Source organism: Telmatherina bonti (assembly GCF_933228915.1).
Source record: "Telmatherina bonti genome assembly, chromosome: 6".
NCBI lineage: Eukaryota > Metazoa > Chordata > Actinopteri > Atheriniformes > Telmatherinidae > Telmatherina > Telmatherina bonti.
The window spans coordinates 28,748,908-28,771,938 of NC_136624.1; the positions used below are offsets into that span (position 1 = coordinate 28,748,908).

Genomic DNA, 23,031 nt, shown 5'->3' on the forward strand with positions numbered 1-23,031 from the left:
GTGCTACTCAAGTATGATAAGTGCTTTTGTAAAGAAAATTTGAATGACTTAATTATTGAGTGATTTTTTAGTGGCAAGTACTATATGGCAGCTTGCTTTTCCCATATTACTGGAAGGAAGCATCAGAGAGGTGTGAACCTTGAGAGATGCTGGTCAAACACAATCATTCAGCAAGAGCTCCTTGAACTCTAACATTAATTATGACCAGATAAAGCACTTATTCTAACAAAAAGAAGCTTCAGGACAATATAAGGCTTTTTGGTAATGTAATGACTCCTCAGCTCAAACTAAATTCAAATCAAGTCACTGCCACAATCTTACTTGAAGTGCAATTCCTTGAAGGTGAAGTGAGTCTCGACAATGCCTGTGGTCTTGACCCGAGTTCGAAGCACATCCTGCTGGGTGGGAATGTAATCTGCTTTTGCTATCCTCTCCAGGTCATTCAGGTAGCTAAGACAGAAAGATAGTTATCAACATGACTTGCAACCTACAAACAAGATAGAAACAGAAACAACAATAGGCCGATGGAACACATCAACACACAGGTCACTGACCACTCTTGGTGCAATCAACATCCAAACCAGTTCGGGTGTCTGAGCTGCTTTTACCTCCTGAAAACACTTTTGCCTAATGGCCACTTTAGCGACTGCTTGTACTGTAGGCTGTTGGGATATTTTAGCAAGACCCTTTACACATACCTATTGAATTGCTTGACAGCTCCACCTTGTGTTACTGCAACAACAAAAACTCCATGCTCTCCAACGTGTATTTTTATTGCATGTGAGTGTTAACAAACTGTTGACAGGACAAGTCCTCACAGTAAATTATTACTATATTGTGTGCATGCCTGACATCCACCCATCATCTGCATATGATCATTTCTTCAAATGTTTTTTTCTTGTAGGTTTATTTTTTTGTTGATGCACCCCCCACCCTGCATATAATCTGTATAATCTACATCTGATCTGATTTTATTTTGTTTTCTTTTCCATTACAATGAAAGTAAGACAGAACTGACGTTGACAGAGTCAGTGACCAGTGTTTGGTTGTGGAGAGGGGAGATGTATAACAGCAGTGGGAAAGAATCTGTTTCCATGTTTGGATGTTGTAGCTGGTTGGAGTGAAGCATCCAACCTGATTGTAGACTGACAGACAGGTGATAATTAAGGTGTTTAGAGTAAGAGATGGTGTTGTTGATTGTAGTTCACTGTTTGCAGCTGTGACTTACTCACACTCGTTAGGGTTATAAAGTATGAACAAGTGTATAATACTAGGTATCTATAGCCTCTAAACTTTGCATAAAACCTCTGAATGATGATCTGTCTGCTTCACAATGCCATCTCATAAACTCATTATAGTGTTATATTTCCGCTAAACAAATAATTCCAAGTATGTTTTTGTATTTTACGGTGATTTGTGGTGTTGGGGATTTAGTTTCAGTTTAATCTTCTCAATGCTAGGTCCGGTATCAGCTCATGAGATGTGAGTCAAGGTGTGACTCAAGACAACAAACATCAACTCTGTACGAATAAAATAACAAATCCCATATGGTGAGTGACAGCTGACTGAAATGTATTTCAAAAGGTATGTGAGAGCCTTTGAGGGATTACCACCAATCCCGCTTGTACTATAAAGATCTGCAGTGAGAGGATTTCTATGGCAACATGCAAATTTTCTACAGTTTTTTTTGTGTGTGTGAATGGTGTGACGTTCCTTCTGTGATCCATTTGAATACAATAATCAAAATCAAAAGGGGTGTGAGAGTAATCATTTGAGATGTTTTGCCTTTAAAAAGCAAAACTGCTCACACCTTATTAAACAAAGCACATTATATACAGTTTATCTGAGGCAGAGGCGGAGAGGCAAGTTGAAATCCACATAAAGAACAAAGAATCTTTCTCTCCAGTCACTGTATTTCCTTTCACCTGTGCATTTAAACAGTTTTTTCTAGTTCTCTATTAAGAAATCAGTTTTCCTACTTTTCCTCAATAGATTTTTGCATTTGCTCCAATTTTTGACAGACTGTTGGTCAGTTGGGGGGTCTAGAAGCATCCTCGCCATGCTTGACACAACCTGCCCCACTTTCACATAAATTACATCATCTTTGAAAGCCAGCTCAGTTGCCCAGCCAACCCTCACAGATAGAAACAGATATATATGATGTATCCAGCATTTTACATCAACGCATCACACCATTCATGCGTGTCCCATCCTTGAAATTTTAATCATCAATAGGTTGAAAGAAACCTAACTGAAGAGAATAAAAACCAAGCAAATGGTCAAACAAACATTCTGGCATCTTATCACAGCAGCTACAACAGAATATTTCTAAACTAAATGCCTAAAAAATGTATAAAATGTTTCAAATGGACAAAAAGACAGATTTGTGGGTATCTTTGTGAGACCGAAAGTATCAGTTCTCAAATTTGCCGGAAAAAATTTTTTTTTGAATGTTTTGGTCTCATTCGTTTTTCATCTCTCAACACTTCTGCTCTGCTTATCAGACTGCAATAATAAAGGTCAGATCCAAAGAGGGAGAAATGATCCTGAAATGGAAGTTATTGGCCTATCTTTCACATTTTACCTCCCCAGAGAAGTCGGACAGATTTTCACTGTAGCACATATTGTAGAGCCTGCAAATGGGATCCATCACACTGCCAAGCTAACAGTATCAGCAGTCATTCTTATAAACATCAGTATAAAAGTAATCAAGATAAGCATAAACCAAGTTTAAACAAACAACGAAACATGGATCTTTTTGATGCGGTTGCAAATTAGCAAGTGCTTCTCTAGAAGGAGAATGAACTTTGCATGAATACCAAGTAGAGAGTATCAACTGGCTGTAAGATTTCTCATTAATGCATGTTTACATTTCCATCTGGTTAACAAAGAGTTTGGTGTTTGCAGAAGCACATCAGTCAATGACTGACGCACAAGTAGAAGATGCTGATAGAAGCAGCCTGAATATTTAAAAACATTTAAAATATAAAAAAGAAGACATTTTGATGACTTAGCACTAAGTTGCAGGGTATGCCTGTACTTACATCTGCTTAACTGAACACTTAACTGAACTATGAAATGCACTCAAAATTCATACTCACTATGCTGCCGAGTCGTTGAGCTGGTATTCTCGTGACCTGGCAAAGCAGCTCTGTATGCCACTATCTGCCCACAGTCGCCTGATCACATTGGCCAAGTCATCAGGAAGAATGCCCTGTTCCTCAGCAGCTGCCGAAAGGGCAAAGAGCTGCTGGGCATCATCCTACAGGGGGCGGTGAGCACACAACGTTGGATTGTTACTGGGAACATTTGTGCCAAAACTGACAGTGAAACGTTCATCCATTGCGGGGAAAACAGATGACCTAAAATCCATTGCATAGAAATGTATTTGGATTAAATTAAAAAAAAAAATTCATCTGAGATACTGTCATCTTGCAAAGACTATCCTTAGACTATTCTCACATGCACGTACACTCAAAAATGGTTTTAGGATGCTGAAATTCTCTAAAGCAGTTTACATATATGTGAAAGAGCATAATCTCCAATGGCCATGAAATTATGTTAAAATGGGGAATAACATATACCTATAAAATATACCACATAATCTCTGGAACTATTCTAGAAAGGGTATAAAGCATATAAAGCATAAACAGACAGATTAACATCTAGAGAATTGGTGGTCATATTAAGATGCAAACAATACATAATGAAAAAAGAACATATAATCTACAAACCACGCGTATATATGCTGTGTAAATTAGAAATATATGATCCACTGCACAGCAAGCATATCCGTTCTTGTCAGGGGGAAAATAACATACATCCGATCTTCTCTGCATTTGTATAATGTTTAATTATCAAACAGAATGTTGCGGGAGCTACATCTTTAAACTAAAGGAAAGGTTTTGACAGAGGCATTTTAATGTGGGGATTATGTCACTGACAAATAGGATAAGAACATGTGCCAATCAATCTGGGTTAGGCATATGCAAGATGTATGAGATGTTTTAGTGTGACTCAAGGCAACAGCATGCAGGGTTGCTATGAAAGTCTGAAACCTGTTTACCACTCGTGTTTTTTCTTGCCAGCAATAAGAGCCCATGGCATGGCTTTTCTTTTCTCTTGCTTATCTGCAGGGTTCTGGCTTATGAAGTTAAAACAATGGATTGTCACCCCAAGCATCACCCAAAGCTCAAAAACAGACATTTATGTGATTTGTATGCAGAATAAACTTGATTTAGTTGATTTAGTTTCCTGCTCTTAATTTCCTGTTTCCACACGTTTGTAGCACTGAACCTTAATTAATTCCAACAACAAAATAAATATATAAAATCTTAAAATACCTTTCTCCCTACAATCCAAAAAAGACAAAAGACAAAAGACTGCAGGCTACTTAATTTTCTAAAGCTAATGTTATAGTTAGGAATTAAAGAGGTTAGTTTGGATAACTTAGTTACAGTGTACATAGGTAAATTGAGCATAATATTACAGGAATGTCCCAAAAACAATGAGAGCCAGCCAGCTTGCTTTGCCATTTTAGAACTTGAGCTAATCAAATATTACATTAAGAGAAACCTCCATCAAATCTTTTGTTTGGGAAAAAATTATGGTTACATTTAGTCAAATTTAAACATTGTTTTTGACAGAATTAATCAATTACATTTCCTATATATTGCCAAAATGATCCAATCCTTCCATGCAGCCATCTATAAGCCATCTGTCTCTGAATGGCAAGTGAACAATGATGAGTTAGGTGAAGCCATTAACAAACAAAATGGGATTTTGTGGGTTAGAATTAAAAAATAGATGTGTCCCAAAGTATGCAGTGTAAAATATCCTACAATGATTGGTAATAACCTCAAATAAACTCTTGTCTTTAGTGGGTTATTTACATTTGCAAACTTTTTTAATTGATGTAAAATGATCTTCTTTATCATTTACATCAGGTGAGTTTACTTATTTTTTGTGTTTGCAATCAGTGGCTGTAAAAGTCAAATTGTTCTGTTTTTATTTCTTTTTGATTTTTTTTACTCTAACAGTTCAGTATTGAAAGCATCTGCTTTTTTTTAACATATACTCTGAATCTGTGGTAATGTTATTTAGTTTTTGAACTCTCCCTGCTCCCCAAGCTAGATCAAATAGGAAAAACTGTGGATAAAACGTAAGTGAGAAAATCCATATCACGTACATTTTAGTGTTTGTGTATGTGAAGGCAAAGTACAACTTATAAGTGTTTGTGTGCGCACTACTGTAAAGTGCTGATGAGCGCAAGTGCAGGCAGGCTATCATACTAATTGCTCTGTGTGGGAGTGTAGGAGTGCCATCATGTTCACACAGCCATTTAACAAATCTGTTGGTGAGAAAAAAAAAGAAAATAAAGAAAACACACACACACACCAGCACAGCAGTTTCTTCAATTATTCGATTACACCTTCAGTTTTTAGTTTCACTGTAAAATCACACTGACGCAGTGCTCCACAGGAACCAGAGAGTGTTAGAGCTCACAGGTTGCTAAAAGGTCTAAGGATGCAGCAAACAGCATCTCTGTCTATAAGTTGTTACTTGTTGAGGTGTGTGTTTCTGGGTGTCTGTACTGTGTTTAATCTTTTCATGTGAGTTTTTGTGTTAAAGGTAATTAAATGCAAAGCTTAACTTGTGTGAATGTGTATTAATAGGGACCATCCAAACAGAGTTTTGGTGTATCAGCAAAAGTCTGATATAATTTAGATCTGAAAATAGAACCATTTAATTTCCATGTTTATGACCCACACACATCTTTCCTGACATGATAACACCATGACCCAACCTCTCCCTTAAGGCTGCACTACTTAACTACTAAGGGCCCTCAAACAAAAGCTAATTTGGCATCCATCTTGCATCGTACATGTCCTCTGAGCCCTCTCCAGCCAGTAAAAGTCAGTTAAATGTTGACACTAGTCTTATCTCTTGCTCTGTCTATTTATTGCCTTTTTCTGATAATGTTCTCTTTGGTGTCTTTTATGAATAAACTAGGGACACACAGGGGCTAGTCTGCTGATATCAAGTTGCAAGTGGACGATGCATCGTGATAAAACTTAGCGCTGGTGTAAAATGACGCAGTGTCCCACACTTAAATGTTAGTCTCAGGACTATGATGGCTAACAACGGCTCCAGGAATGTACATAAGTAATGTTAAGGTGCCAAAGAGACAGAAATATGAGAAAAAGTTACACAGAGCTACTTTAATCTAGATGAAAAAAACCTACAAAAATGGTGGATAACACCATTATGCATGTGATGCAGGAGCTACTGAGTATGATATGGCTTCAACAACAAAAATTTGTTTAAAAAAAATTTTTAGTTCCACTCTCCAACCTCTTTATATGTTTCTTTACATTATGTGAGTTTGTGCACATGAAACAGACTCAAAAATTGCAGTTCCTAAACCAATGGATAATTGCACAACATGTGTATCTTTCAGATTTAATCTATTGAGATACTCAAAGATTTAAAATGCTAACTTGCTTAGATACAGTTGCCAGTGGGCAGTTGCTGGTTTGTGGTTAACTACGCAGAAATCCAATCTCACCAGGTGTTTTATATAGAGAACTGTTGCCACCAACCAACTGGTCCACCTGTAAGGTCTTCCCTTACCTGGCATTCTTTATAACATAAAATACATTTGTGCTTTTGCTGCAGAATATATCAGCCTGATATTCTGCTACAATATGTCCTTTTAGGAGTTTGAATAAATTCTGTCCTAAAACAGAGCCATTGACAGCTGCTTCTGCATCTGTCTCGCCTCCTGCAGGTCTTAGCTTCAGACTCCCATATGTCTATTACAACTCTGAGAGAGAGGAGATCAAAGATGGAGGAGATGGAGTTGGCAAGACGAAAACACTATTTCCCTGCAGGTTTTAGGGATATATAAGAGAAGGATTACACTGTGTTCCTGTTTCTACCACTTCAATGTTTCTGCTGACAAAAAGGCTGTTGTGAACAGGTGTGTTTTACTGGCACAGCTTACAAGAATTATTGACCAAACAAGAATTGCCAAGACAAGAAAGCAGACCTGGTTTCCCAGAGGCATCACAGCCTTGAAATAATCTTTGCTCACTGAGTTATACGGGGAAGGCTTTAAGTGAGGGAGTGAAGTGTTTGTTCCAGAGATAACAAGCAGTGCCTGCAACCGAATCTGAACCAGGGTGAATTTAGAAACAAAGGTCTGTGATTTCAGTTTTGGGAAAGGAAGTTGTAAACCTGGCAGACTGTGTTTTATACACAGTTGCAAAAATTGTTGATAAAACAGGCTTTAACATGGCGTTCGGGAGACTGTGGTCTGCCAATGGCGACTGATGCTAACTCTGAAATCTCACACAGACTTTTAGCCTTTTGCCTGACTCTTGCTTGGAAGTCTTAGTTCATGTTGTAATGCCATTCTTATGCCTAAGGATGACATATTTAGAGAGAAATTAAACAAATAATGATAACAATCATACCAGGCACAAATGCAGTGCTTGTGTGTGTTTTTGTGTATCTTACCACTCTGGAAGAGTCGCTGTAGTCTATCTTGAGACTTGTCATGGCTTTAACGATGGCCATAATAGACTGGATGGTATTGCTGTAAACAACAGCTCGATACTGCTTACACTCATCCTCTGAGTAGCCATCTTCATGGATGATTCTGAGAGCATCAAGAAATATGCAACATTTATCTCAGTGAGCATTAATAGATAGATCCACACCCTTAAGAGTAATCATGGTTGCTTTAGCAAATTCTGATGTTAATTCTGCAATATATCCTTCAAGTGAGAGTAACAGTATATACAGCAGTTTTAGGTATAACATTTGCATTTACAGTCAGAGCATATAGTCAAAAAGATCAGTTTAATTTGAGAATATTATGAATTGGAGCATTAACAGGAAGAAGGAGCCTTTAAGTCGTGATCAATTATATGATCATGTTTTGTTTCCAGTTAATGACCAGCATTGGGACTAAAGCGTTACAAAGTAACAGATTACTGTGACGGAGTACAGTACCAATATTACTTTTTTGGGATAATGTATCACATTGCACTTGAAACAGTAACAATAGGATTTAACCACACTTTCGGAAGGAGTTTACCTGTGTTTTCCAACCTGTGTTTGCCTGTGTGTAAAGTTCTGATATGTTTCTGCAGAGCATGCATGGTTGCCGCCTGTGTGTGTCCTTGCCTAGGCACGTTGTCATAGACATCAATTCAAGTAAGTTGTGCACAGAGCAGCACGTGCATGTGGAAAAATGACAAGAATATTTGTACTGTCGTGACAATCTACATTATTTACTTTAAAATTAAATTAAAATACTTTATTATATATATATTTAAATGAGAACGTGTGGTTGAAATGGTGTTGATTAGCCGTGGGGGACTTCAGTCATACGATCATTTTCGTGGCTGCTAAGTAAGTAGCATAAGTAGCATGTAGTGACCTCAGTATAGCTTCCTAATGCTGTTGTTTGTATGAGTGAGGCAAATTACTTTGTGCAGTCTGCACACATCTACACAGTGTAAGCTCTTTGCAGTGACCTAACTTTTTTTTATTGTAGTAACTAGTAAAGTAATGCCATTACAATTTACAGAAGTAATGAGTAACAAGCAATTTTTTTTTAAATTAACAACCTGTGTACAGAGTAACATTTATAATGTACATTGCAACTTTTTCTGGGTTGAGCACAGTTTGCATAGCTAATGCCACTACCTTATGACACACCAGTTTATTCATGAAGGTTTGAATCTTTGAGGAAATCATGGTGCATTTCATGCTTTAGAGAAAGGTTCTGCTCTGTAGTGCTGCTAGATGCACAAATGCTTTTCTTGTGTATAAATGAACACAAAAATCAGAACAAATTGAGAATTTTTTTTGATTACTTCACTATGAAGAACTTTAATGTCAATCCCATGTTAGCTTGTGTGTCGTTATGATGTAAGTGTGCATGATGTGAACCACCCTGGAGCAAGTAGTGAGGTACATCTGAAAGAGATGACCAACTGTAGCCATTACAGCATGTCTTTGTACTGAAGTTGAAAGCAGAAGTGACACATGCACTGGGAGAACCTGCAAACTCCAAACAGAAAGGTCCCAGCTGACCCTGAGGTGACAGTGTTTAGCAATGCTATTACTTATGCCTATTGGTGGTCACACCACATATTAAGTACATTTAACTATGTGTCAAACATTAACATAAAAATACATGGAACTGTAATAACAATGAGTACTTTTTTTGGTCTGTATTGCTATATAATGTACAATGTATGAGGAAGCGTTTACCCTGTCACACTTTATGAAGCCACAGAATGAAGTGCAGAAAGAACAAGCTGGGAAAATGCTCCTTTAGTTCTGAATTCAAACTGCCTGGTACAGATGTCAAAGAAAGGTGGTCATTTTGAAAGTGTTTAACTCCTTTTTTTTTTTTTTTAAGCTATTTTAAGAACTGTTTTTTTTACTTTCAAGAGGATATTTTTGTTTTGCAGGGTTGCCAAACAGACCACTGTTCTGAGTCTCACAGACTAATTTATCTGAATATAGGAATGCGTTAATAAGCCGCTTTCAATTGCATTCAACAGCTCCCGCACAAAGCTCATAAAAAATGTATTGAATGGCTGGCTAGCCCTGAGGAATGTGAATAATTAAGCGATTTAGGGTCTTCTGCGTCTGCATGTCCATTTGTATGTCTGTTCAAGATGCTTCCCAAGCATCACAAGTACCTCTTTATCCTGAAACTCTTCAAATAATTTGTTATTAGCAGTAAAGGTTAAAAAAGTGTGGGCCTGGAAACTAAAATGTAGGAATTAACATTTATTTTATCTAACAATGATATGGTTAGCATTGTGAACTATGGTAAACAATGTTATGTTTTGCTATGCACCATGGTCAGTACCCGAGTATATGACCCAAAAACAGAAGATAAGATCGGTAGTAGTCTCAAATCCCCATGGGGATGGGATATCAGACAACTGGCTTTTAGAAGTGAATAAGGTGTTGAAGAAGAAGATAATCTGCCACTTTACATGAGGAAAGTCCTGCTTTGGCTCTTCAATTAAACTATAAACTCGCTCCACACACCAGAGGACCACAAGGTTTTTAGCTTGTTGCTACTTAGCTCAGCATTTTGTATTGACCTATTAACTCTAGTTTCAGTCTGAAAATATATCATCTACACAAAGCAAACTTTCCATTTGTTAATCCATTTTTTCTGCTTATCAAAAGGTCAATTAGTGGAGGCAAAAGGTCCAGAAGGAAAACCCAATTAATCTCCTCAGTAACTGTTCAGCTCCACTCCAGACTTACTCATGCCAGAAAGGATATGCAATTCCTCTTGAAATCTTCTCCAATTGACAATATCCAAAAATTCCCAACTGGTCAAACAAGAGGCATCCTTATCAGCAGCTCATACCACTTCAGTTGAATCCCTTTGGTGTGGAGAAACAGCAGCTCTACTCCAAGTAGTTCAGACTTCCTCCATTGGAAACTATTTAGGCTGCTGTATCCACCATTTTATTAGCCACGTTTATATGAAGACTTTTAACCCATTCAGTTTGAAATCATCCTGATTTAAGATTTCAGGGCAGCTGCTGAATGAAGAATGAAAAATGGTCCTGTCTGACATGCACTGAAAGATGGTTGCATCACAGGATTTATCAAAGATGGAGAGATTCTACGAACCGATTGCTACAGTTGTTGTGATTTTTGCAGCACTTGTAGCAGCTTGATACTACAAACAGCAAAGAGGAAAGAGGCGTAGAGTCAGCAGAGTTAGAGTTTGAAATAAAAACAAACTTTCTGCCGCTGTCCAGTGAATTTGTTTGCCGCCATCTTCCCAAGTGCTTGTTCATGTCAAGAAAATAGTGACATGATACCACAATCAGTTGGGAAAAGTATTATTCTCCCCCTTTGAAACCGAATTTCATTCAGAATGAGGTGAATATATATGGATCATTTTGCTTCCAATGGAGCTTTCAAATCGATTGCAATTGGTATATTTGGCACCATGTAAACGTATTTTCATTCAGGCACTACCCAAATATTGTGACCATAGGTGAGGGTTGGAAGAAAGATGGACCAATAAATTCAAAATTTCACTTCTCATCTTGGCTTTTTTCTTTATAACAATAAAGACACAATCATCACTGTGGATGAACCCCCAACCTGTCCATTTTTCACTTCGATTTGCCATCCTTCATGAACAAGATTCTGAGATACTTAAACTCCTCCACTTGAGGCAGAGAGTCATCCTGACCCAGAGGGAGCCCTCCAGAAAAACCCAAAGGTTAAAAATGAAGAGGAAATAATATTTTGTAACTTACTTCATTTGCTTTACAATGGTGCTCTTCCCAGACTCCCCGGCACCTGTTGGGACATTAAAAAATTAGAGTTAGGGCTTTTAGTTGATGTCTTTGAGCATGTGATTACAAATAAGTACAACATCAGCAGTGGCTGTTTCTGTTCTGAAAACATGAGCAACCCAGTAATGACCTGTCTCTAAAATCATTCTGTCCTCTGGGTTGTCTTGTGTATTTATGTTTCCATTTGTGAGGACATGATGTACAGATACGCATGAAGACCTCCCCCATTAATTCCAATGTTTGTTTTTCACCCTATTATTAGATGGGTTCAGCAGAGTGATGGCTTTTGTAAATCTATGCGAGATAGTGATAAATGAAAAAAGAAACATATTAAAAAGAAATTCTATTAGATTATATTTTCAATCTAGTCCAATATTAACATTAATAAAATACTGCAACATCTTTGTATAAGTAATTTTCTAGAATAAAAATGAAAGCATGCAGGCAGGCAGAAGACATGGGAAATCCACTACTGTAAATTATCAAGTATTTCGCTCACAACTGAAACAGAAAGTTGAAAGATGCTAAACATCTTTTTAAAAGCAAAAAAAGGATTAATATAGATCTAAAACCTGCAATTTTTTTTAACTTGTTGCTGCAAAGGCACACATACACACATATAACACCAGATGCATGTTTAAATCTGTAAATGATCCCTAAAATGTCAAAAACTATGAATTCCACATTCATCTAAAAAAGAAAAAAAAAAAAATCACATTTCTAGACAGACCCAGAGGACAGGAGCAATCTAATCAGATCATCTGTTTCTTTCAGTCTGCTTTATACTCACATAAACATTGAAATATAGCTACAGTAAGCTGTACAAAGACATATTTCTGTTCCTTAAAGTGAGACACAATCTCTGACACTTCCCCCGTGCTGTCAGGGATATCCCAGCACACACAATCACATCATGCTACCTGACCCAGTCCTGCCAGCAAGCATTAACCTGGTCAGTGGCTGATGGAGCGACCAGCAAAGTTACATCCTCACATGGTCAATAATCGTCATACAGTATTGTCACTTAAATGAGGTGACTGTAGCATAGCAGGAAGAAAGTTTGTGTCTCAGTTTGAAGATTGCTGTCTCAGTTATTCTACCCAAATCTACACATCAACGGTCCTTCAGCAAAACTACGTAAAAACAAATCCCACATTAGTGTTTGTCTTATTACTGGATAATGTTTAATACATTAAATGTAATTCAAATATTGCTACAAAAAAAAAAATCTTTTTATTTAACCTATATAGTTTACGTTATTTTTTTAGTTGTTTTTTTTTTAATTTGGTTTGGTTTTCTATCTGAGTGTATTTTGAATTAGACTACTATCTGTTTATAAAAATGAATTATTAATAAACTTTTCTGAACTTAATGGTTTTGCACAGGAGTCATTACATATGATATTTTAGCTTCTGTTTCTACATAAAACATTAACATTTCCCTGTAGCAAGAGAAACATAAAGAAAGCTATATATACTGGATTTGACTGACAAGAGCTTGAATGAAAAAAAAAGTCTCATGCAAGAAGAGAAACTGGAAAGTGGAATATCAGTCTCCCTGCAGGCCCACACATATTTGAAGGTCACCTTCCTGACACAAGAATAAAACTCTGCCATTAATATTTCAAGCCTACAGGGAGGCGAACAGCGGGGAAAAAGGAGAGTCTCCTAATTCTTCTTGCAAGGTGTTTGAGGAGAACTGGCCACTGATGTCGCTTTGCTTCAGGAAAAACTTCTGAATTGATTTAAGATTTTAAAGGAGAAAATAATCTTGTTTTTGCAACCAGAGGGAGTAAATGGTGCAACATAAACAATATTGCTGTTATTCATCTTCAAGATGGAATTGGAGGATGAACCTGAATTCCCCAAAACGTTATAACTATTTGTCTTTCTCTGTGTTATAAAATATATAAAACAATATATACAAACAGGGCATATGTGAGTCAGGTTAAAAACATACTGCAGATTTGAGAAAAAGACAATATTATGATTAACACAGATGTTTAATTAAGATGTCCCATTGTAGAAGAAACATCTGTGCATTTTCTTTATGACACAGGAATTCAGATAGTTCATAAATGTTTTAGGGTATCAAAAGAGGTAATTTAACTGTCATGCTGCTTCATGTTGAACGTCATTATTCTGTCTTCTTTACAATGTTTTGACTGCAAGTAAAACATGCTAAATGGTTTCTGCTGTTTGCAGGAACCCAAGAGTCATTGTGCAATCCTAGCAACTGAGGAACTGAAGGCCCGATCCTTTTCTTCCACATGATAGGAAGTATTCTCTGTGTTTAGTGTAAGAACTGTTCCGACCATCCGTATACAATTTTCTGATCTTCACATACCATACACTGTTTGCGATACCATCAAATACTTAACAGTATTATTCTACTGTATATGTTTACCTTCTCTATTATGACACAATAAAGCAATCTGAATAGTAAATACATTATTATCACTTGCACTAAGCACTATTTACTCATGGCTTCTCTGGACTAGTAAAATCTGCAGTCTGTTACTACATTTGACACCATCACCACACAGATGTTTAAGATGGTAGCCGTGCTATAATTCCAGGTAATTAGTGAAGTACTTGTAAAATAATCTCTAATACAAATTATTTTACAAGTACAAACAAGTTTTGTCTTTTTACAGCATGTCGGACATGACTATGCCCAGTCAGCTGAATTTGATGCTATAACACCTTTCCTGCAGGATTCTGAGGACACAAGACTAAAGTATTAAAAAACATCTAATATGTGAGCCTTTAAAATTTTCCAAGGTTTCTGAGACATTTAATCCATTTTATGGCTAAAGGGTAAGGAATATCATACTGTAAGATTAATTAGAAAAATAAGCTTTGGCCAATTTACAAAAGTACAAAAAAGGTATTTTGGCAAATATGTTGTGTGGTGTGGTAGTTTGCACTGCTGCTTCACTTGAGACAGTTCCTGGTTCAAATCCCAGCTGGAGCTAGAGTTCAAAACCATGGATATAAAGTTCCTTTCTGGTTCTCAATTTAAATTTCTGAATCTAAATTTAAATCTAAATTTAGGAGTGAATGCGAGTGGTTCTTTGTGTCTGTGATGGAATGGGGGGGGGGGGGGGGTTTCCCCATCTCTTGCATGATAACAGCTGGAAAAGGCTCCATTGCGCCCCATGAAATAAATTAAGTGTTACAAAAAATGGATGGATGAAGGCTTAGAACAGAAGGGGGGAAAGGGCTGATTCTCTGTATTTGTAGATAGCTATACTGCCATTATATAAGGTTATGGATTTTCTAACCTAATTTTCAAAGAAAAAAATAATTAATTTCTTCTAAAATAACTGTAAATAACTATTTTTTATAGCTTTTGTACAGCTAATGAATATTGTATAGCTAACCTGACCTTAAAACTATCAATATATATCTACTCTGTTTTAAATCAAGCTTTAAACTAGACAAGTTGTTTAATGTGTGTGTTTGATGGGAGTTGACCTGTACATTCACGCAGATTTCAGCTTCTTAACAACTAGGCATCGATTATAAAGGCTTCATCATACTATGGCTTTTTGCTACAATTACAACTGCTGTAACTGAATGAGATATCATAATAAAATGAATAATCTATTTGTAGAGTGAATTTATGCAACTCATCAAATTTTTCATGAAAACAAACATTTTGTCACAATGGGATGGAAACAACAACTATTTCATCTTTAATTGAAGTACAACTGGTCAAAGGAAGGCTTCATTATGAGGGGACTGCCAATAGGGCTGATCCATTGTCACTGCAGGATATTAACATTTTTATGAGTCAATAAAATGACAAGTTACTCAACTGATATTAACAGCGGACTCACACAGAGCTCAAATATTTACACAAGTCTATCTGTAAATGTTTGCCTTGCAGAGAAAAACAAACGATATTTGTTAAAAAATTTCCCATGAATCCTGCGCTTCACCAGAACCAGGACACAGGCTTCAAAGGGTTGGCCGAGTTACACAGATCCATCTGCAGAGCTGGCAGAGGGACAACCTTCTTCTTGTAAAGTTCTTACAACAGACCCAGAATCTCTCTGTGGCAACGGGCAAACATCGCCATCCACATTTTTCTGCCTCATCAACCTCAACCATTGAAAGTGGCTCCCAAGTTGCTTATCAGTGAGTGTCAGAACAAAGAGAAATAACACGGTTTGAAGCAAGAGTTTTAAAATTGGTCTGGCCTACAGAAAAGACAACCATCCCTCTCATCATATACAATGCTATCACAAGCTCACTCGAACTGATGACAGCTTGGGACACTTCTCAGTCATCCACTGCTGAGTCCTCATTCATGGACTGGTTAAATTTACAGAATGTCATAGCACACAAATATCCACATACTGTCATGATTTGGGTTTTTCCCTTTGCTTTGTTTTCAGGGTTCCTGTTTTATTTTGTAGTTTTCCTGTTTAGTTCCCTCGGTTCTTGTTTAGCTTCATTGATTTCCTGTTATTGAGTTCACCTGGTTTCATTTTGTTAATTACTTCACCTGTTTGGCTTTCCTGGGTATTTATACTACTCAGGTTCACTCCTTGTTGCTGGATCATTGTGTACCTCTGTTAGTTTGTCTTTTCTTAGTTTCCGGGGTTAAAAATAAATCAGTCTAGAACCTGCATCCCTGTTCCGTCTTCTCTGCGTTTGGGTCCACTCCCTCAACATCTCCACTGCCTGCCGTGACACATACATTATCAGAACATAGTATGCCAATCATACTAAACTATCCTTCGAAATCATTAAGATTGACATGCATATTGATGGGGAAACAAGCAGTTTTTGTGTTTTGGCTAAAATATTTTCAAGCTTTTAAATCTACTGGTGTGAATATTAAGAAGAAATGCTCTACTTAGGTTTGATCTGAGTGCTTCACTTGGTATTTTTTTTTTGTTTTTTTCTTCTTGTCAATGAACCTCTGATTTTGGATTTACAAATCCTAACTACCTTTGCTTAGTAAATTGTGAATTCACTAAATGAATTTACTTGTCCTATTTACTATGTCTGCTTCCTAGTCTTATATGGACTTTTCCTTTGTTACAACAGGAGCAGTATACTCACACAAACACACACACACAACGGCACATTGCAATCATGCAGTAGCTGTTTTTTTTTTTCTAGTAGCTGTTTGTCAGATGCCAAGTCATTCTGCTCAATGACTGCATCCCTATATTCCTATAAGTAGGGGTTATAGACTAGAAGTCTATTTCAGCATTTCAGATCTCACTCTGTTGGGGGTAGTCACAGATCTGAATGTGTGCAAGAAGGAAATGGCATAACTGTGTGTCTAATTGCACATCTTATATGTATTCACAGACTGGGATGGCACTCACTATTTCTCTTAGGTTACTGATTGACGGAAAAATCAGGAAGCATGAACTCAACAGAGCAAATGTCATCTTCCTGTCATCTTCATGTCATTATAACTCTTAAATAAACAGCAGAAGCATCACATGGTTACATACTGTTTACAAAACATTATGTATGAATGAATGGATATTTTTTCCCCTTTTCCTGCTTTAATAAGATGTTTTTTATAGTACATTTATTGTCACACATCAAAGCAACGCTATGACATTTTGGAAAACAGCATTTTATAAATCATACCACAGACACTTAACATTTGACTAACTGCAATGAAATCTTGGAAAACAGTGCAAATGAACTCACATTTGCTGCTCTTGCTTTTTGTGGATGGCTCTGTCAAATCAGGAACAGCAAATGCATTTCTCACCATGTGTCATTTGTCATCACCTGACACTTGTTTACTAACACTGGTTTATTATTGGCAAGATCCGTACTGGCTTCTGCAGGGATAGAGTTTCCAAGGACAAGTACTGCATAAAATACTTGTGAGTGGTTGTGAGTGAGAAGGCAGTGAGAGAATATCCTAACATTATTACTATTATTGTTATTATTATTAAGTCTGTTAAATACTAAGTATATTACTTCCTAGATGAATACAGCTATGCACACTCATCACACCACTAAATCATTACATCTAAACACACCATTTTTCATGTTTTGTTCGGTTATATTTCTGTTTCTTTTTTTTCTGTATCCTTTGTTCTGCATCATTTGTTCAACTCCTGCCACATTTGTCAGTTAAATAAAAAGAACATCAAAGAAAGGCACTGGGGAAAAGAAATAATTAGATAATTTTACCACAAAACCAGATTATGCATGTTAGGCTAACAGGCAAAAGAGTTAGATCTTTGAAGGTGATACCCTGAGGTGGTACCCTGGTGATGCTTTTTGTCTTTACATTTGAGACTAGCATGACTCCATGTCTGTGGGAGCAAATGTTGGCTTACATTGAGCACTTGAACATATCAAACTGTTCTTTGATGTTTTCTTGTTAAGAAACGTGTAGAAAAATTAGAAGCGACATCCTCTGATCTGTATTTCATTGACATGTTTTAATTAGAAGTCTGAGGTCACGATCATCACTGTAACTGGGGAGGAGGAAAGAATTACTCTAGAGTAGCTCAAAGTGCACAGATTCCCTTTGGAAAAGCTAAGCGCAGTAGCCATTTATGGTATTCAGCAGAGGCAAACCAGCTCTATCCTTCAAATACAAACAAGACCTTAAAAGTAATCTCCTTCTATAAGCGAATGAACACGAGGACAATTCAAAGACAGAGCACTGTAATCTAAAAGCAGATGCAGAAAGATGAGATAGGACTCTCAAGGAGTGGGGTGGACAAGATGAACAGGAGTGACAAATGAGCTTGAAAAGGAGAAGGAGGAGAAGGAGGAGAAGCAGGATGTGATGCAGCATAAAATGTGTGAGAGATCTAAACATAAAGTTTGGGGGGAAAAAAGGAGGGTGAACACTTTCAAATTGATATCTCAACACTTTTTTAATCAGTATCTTAGTTGTTTAAATACAGTAAGCTACCTAAAACCTTCTGAGAACCTTTTAAACAAAAAAGGCATTTAAATCAAAACGTGCAAATTCCTTTTACAACCTGATAAATTAACAAATCCTGTTCTACCTTTTTTTTGTTGAAGCCACTGCCTTTCAGTTGAAGGTGGAAGTATTCTATTAGCTGCAATTTGCACGTGATGTAGAGGCAATAATGCTGAGCTCTCATTTCCTGAGTAATTAACTTGACTTTTTTTTTTAGTTTATTACACATTTACCACAAGAGGATTGTCTCTGATAGGTTTAGACAAATAAATAAATAAATGGACTAGATTAATCACATCTTCATGCCTAAGTATGAATGGAAACATTAACAAAAATACAAAACAGACTTGCATACACAGCAAAGGCACATGCTACTGTGGAAGTGAGAGTGCAGCATCAGCAGCAGACTGGGGCTAAATTGCTTTGTGTTTTTGTTGGCAGTTAGCAAAGTCTGCAGCTATGCTTTGTGTAAGTGAATCTGACACTGTGCAGCCTTAAGCATACTACTAATAATAAAGGTACAGTGTGTAACTTATTTGGCTTTTTACTAGCAAGACTCAAGTATTACTTTCATAAATACATATATTACTGAAGTCTAATCACAATCATATCCAAATGAAAGCATTCTTGTAGCTTTGATTGAGTTGTTTATAAACAGCAAGGTGGCAGCGAACCCAACAGAAGGCTGCCATGTTACATCGCCATCTTTAAACAGTGCAGCTGAAAGGGACAAACTTGTTAGCCTGACACATTTTAGCTGTGAATCCACGTGTGTTGTTGGGGGAGGCGAAAAAACACGCAATGATGATCATTCAACTTGTTTTACATTGAAATGTAGGACCGTCCATACTCTTTCCTCAGCAAGCGGCTGTTACTCAATAAATAAAATGACAGAAACAGCTAATTTGTCAGCCTGAATTAGAAAAGCTCCATTGCAACAGTTTTTAGTTGCTGTTACTCTTCACAGAAGTCATACCAGTAGGTACCTGTGCGCGTCTGTCATATTTTCCAAGAGTTTCTCCTCATGGGTCATCATTTGTTTCAGCTGGTTTTGCAGGATGACCTGCAAGTACCATTGTACCAAGTAGCTTATTGCATTAATAATAAAACAACTCCAACTTGTACAAAATGTTGACATGTTCAATTCAATTCAATTCAACTTTATTTATATAGCATCAAATCACGGCAATGCCATCTCAAGATGCTTTACAGACAGAGAAAAAAAACATAATGAAAGCCAATTCATAACAGCCTATGTAAGGAAACCAACAGATTGAGTTGGAAGATCCAACTCAATCTCCCATCCTGAGCAAGCACACTGGCATGTTCACATTTGTGACTCTCCATGGCTTTGGTAGTGGTAATAGCTTGCCTAAACGCCGATGCGCCAGAGAGCACTGCTGGGTTGGGAGTAACTCACACACTGGGACATTAATGAATGCTTACAATCACATCAATAGAGGCTACACAGGTATGATGTATACTGTCTTTACTATTTTACCAAAAATAGATACACCATCCTTAAGAGGCCTATAATAAATAAAAAATACTGCCTATTGTCATGGCATTACTTCTTTGGGGAAAAATGAAGCATATTGGCATATACCTGCATTATAGACTTTTGTCTGCACAGCTTCCACGGGAGAATGACTCATTAGCACAGATGTGGTATATTTCCTCCTTTGCAGTCATCCCAGATTGCTGCCCCTGAGTGCTGGTGTCATGACTGTTGAACTTTCAACTTGTTTTTGTTTTCTTTTTTTTTTTATAGCTATTTAAATGTTAATCTCCTCTCAATATCAATGAAACTAAAAACTATATACTACAGGTCTACAATAAAAATGTGGCTGCTATTTAAAGCCTTGTAATAAATAGGGTAACTTGACTGACACAAGGAGGCATGGTGTTATTTTATGACTGAATATGTTAAAGCAGTTTTTATTTTTACCAGAGATGAGTAGAATTAATGTGCATACATATCTTATTCATCTTATTCTCATCTTATTCTATAATGCTTGTAAATAAAAAAGCCAACAAACACAATATTTAGTAATGCAAATCCCATTTTATCCAGCCACTAGAAGCTACACTTAAGAATGTTAGTGGTTGGTCACACTTGCAGATGTCTAATATTTGACCAGTGCAGTCACACAAAAAATTAAGATATTCATTTGTAAACATAAGGCATCATAGCATCCCGGACGAGCCCACACTAATGTTACAACCCCCCATCTGCTAGGGGAAAGGAGCAGCAAACATTAAAGACAAAAGCAAATGATTTAGGTAACAATTTATAAGGCAAACAAAACTAAAACGCCAGGAACAAAACACCTCAACACCAGAAGCGTTTCAAATATCAAAAACACCATAAGGTACCCAAACCCACTCTTTTAAAGGCAACTACAACAATGATTCAACAAGTCACCAAAACATCCAGCTTCTGATGGCAAGCTGTTCTGCACAAGCACAGCTGCTGTGGATGCTGATCCCAGCCTGGTTATATAGCAGAGCTCCAGCTGGACAGCAAATGATTGGGCCAATCACAATGAGGCATCCCAGATCTAACCAACTGCAGATGGGTGATGGCACAGTCGGGTGTGTGCTGTTGAGCCTGCCCTGGTTTTTAACCAAATAAAACAAGAGGCCAAGGCCTGAGGCTATAACATTTCCTCTTTGATTTAAAAACACTTTCTATGCGTTATTTTGCTCCAAACTTTTCTTGTAAACATGTTCAGTATGTCAACAAAATTGTAGAAACTGGTTTAATCGACTAAAAGTCTTCATCCTGTATCTGTATCTGCATGTAGAGCCAGTGATTAATCTATATGTCACAAAACCTCAAACCAACAAGAAACACAGGAAAATTATGCTAAAAAATAATCACTTCCTCATTTGTTATTCACAAGTTCAAATCAAATGCAATCAAACACAGACACAAAATACATTCATGGTGTTAGAACTTAGTTAAGCTAAAGCAAAATAAAAGAAGATTGAATTGTGAAAAGCAGACACATTAATCATATCAATATTTGCTTATGTTTTAATGAACAAAAATCAATAGCCATTAAATCCACTGCTCTTGTCTAAACATGGTCACTATGTCTGTAAAGAAGATAAACACAGATGTAAGGATTCAGAAATGCAATGAACAAACAAATAGATCACATGACAGCAGCATAATTCAGTCTTTCTTTACTGCCTATAGAAACACAGACAGATTTTCCTTTAGCATCAGGGAGGAAAACAGCTTAAAACTGTATAATGAAAACTTGATCAATATCAGGCTTGATGCATTTCTCCAAATAAGCATTTACTTGTTTGAGAGGTGAACTCAATTTAAGACACTCATTCATAAACTCATTCATTGCCCTTTGTCAGCAAGCACTTATTTACAGTCATCTGTATTTACAGTCAGTCTAAAGTCAAGTCTATCTCTGTACTCTGCTTGGCTGAAGTCTTTCACCCAGGCAATACACAACTTGAGTTTGTGAGGAGAAACAAACACTTGGATTGCCTCACTGCAACACAACATGCTGGTTCCAGTGGTGACTGTCAACTAACTAAAATTTGTAGTCCAGATGTTTGAACAAGCCACACAGCCATCTCCCCTTCACCACCACCACCACCAAAACCCTTTCACAAGGTAGAGACTGATGGAGGAATACAGTACAGCATGCTATCACCTGAAGTGGAAAAGTAGGTCATCAGCCTTGCAGGGAGCAGAAGAGCTTCACTGCTTTATTCTGCAGAGTTGTATGCTTGCTGCACTCTAAGCTTACAGTCCATTGCACCAATAAAAGCCAGGAAAACAAAACAGAAAACTGAAGTAGCTTTTAAAGGAGAATAAAGGAGTCATGCAAGTGACGACCGCTTTTTATGTACACAACTCAGCAATGGCACACTAGAGCAGAAGACAAGGCATGTGACATGACATGCAAAGTATGCAATGCAATCAATCACTGCTGATCTGATGAAAAATCCTAAGCTGAAAAGAGACACACTTCATTACTGCCTCCTAATAACAAGAGCAAGAGCCTCTCTACAATAAGTCCTTTTAAGGACTCACTGCATCCTTCAGCACTATTGATCATCCAGTTTTAAATTAAAGTCTGCAGTGTGTTACCGGTACTGCTCTCGAGTGCTTCATACCTATCCACTTCAACCCTCTCAGGCACTATTGACGACACATCCTGTTTAGCAAACACAGCACGTGCTGTGCAGCAAGATGCCACTCCTTTCTAATTTGTCTCTTTCTGTATGCTCCCCTATGGCAGCACAAAACACAAGTCAAATACATTATTTATATGCTGTGCTCGTAATGCTCAACTGTATCTACTCATAAAGATAAATCCAACCACTAAACACCTTAAGATTACTTTATAACAAAAAATTATATGTATATATATATATGTATATATATATATATATATATATATATATATATATATATATATATATATATATATGTGCATGAAATTTGCATGGATTGTATTAGAAAAGCATAATATTTATATAATATTTATTTATTTCCATTTCTTATGGTAACACATTAGTAACTGTTAATGTCATGAAGACCTCTGCTAATATTGGTCATTATGTACCTCTACGGGATGCACCCAGGGCAGATTCAGGACATAGTTTTGAACTATGGACTATTATTAGCATTGGTTGTGTCAGTTTTGTTTAGTTTCACATATTAAAGAAATAAAGTTTTTAATCGATCAGTTCTGGTTCTAAG

The 23,031-nt window shown here is 36.9% G+C and overlaps 1 protein-coding gene across 1 annotated transcript in view; it reads right to left on the minus strand.

Annotated features, from left to right (window-relative positions):
* The window catches only part of gnai2b (guanine nucleotide binding protein (G protein), alpha inhibiting activity polypeptide 2b), a 52,565-nt gene that overhangs the window by 6,265 nt on the left and 23,269 nt on the right, over nucleotides 1–23,031 (minus strand). The window contains exons 2-5 of the mRNA XM_079241942.1: nucleotides 11,325–11,367; nucleotides 7,522–7,663; nucleotides 3,102–3,262; nucleotides 322–450 (exon numbers count right to left, since the gene is read on the minus strand). Of these exons, the coding sequence (XP_079098068.1) occupies nucleotides 322–450; nucleotides 3,102–3,262; nucleotides 7,522–7,663; nucleotides 11,325–11,367 (475 nt within the window). The remainder of the gene's footprint in view (nucleotides 1–321; nucleotides 451–3,101; nucleotides 3,263–7,521; nucleotides 7,664–11,324; nucleotides 11,368–23,031) is intronic.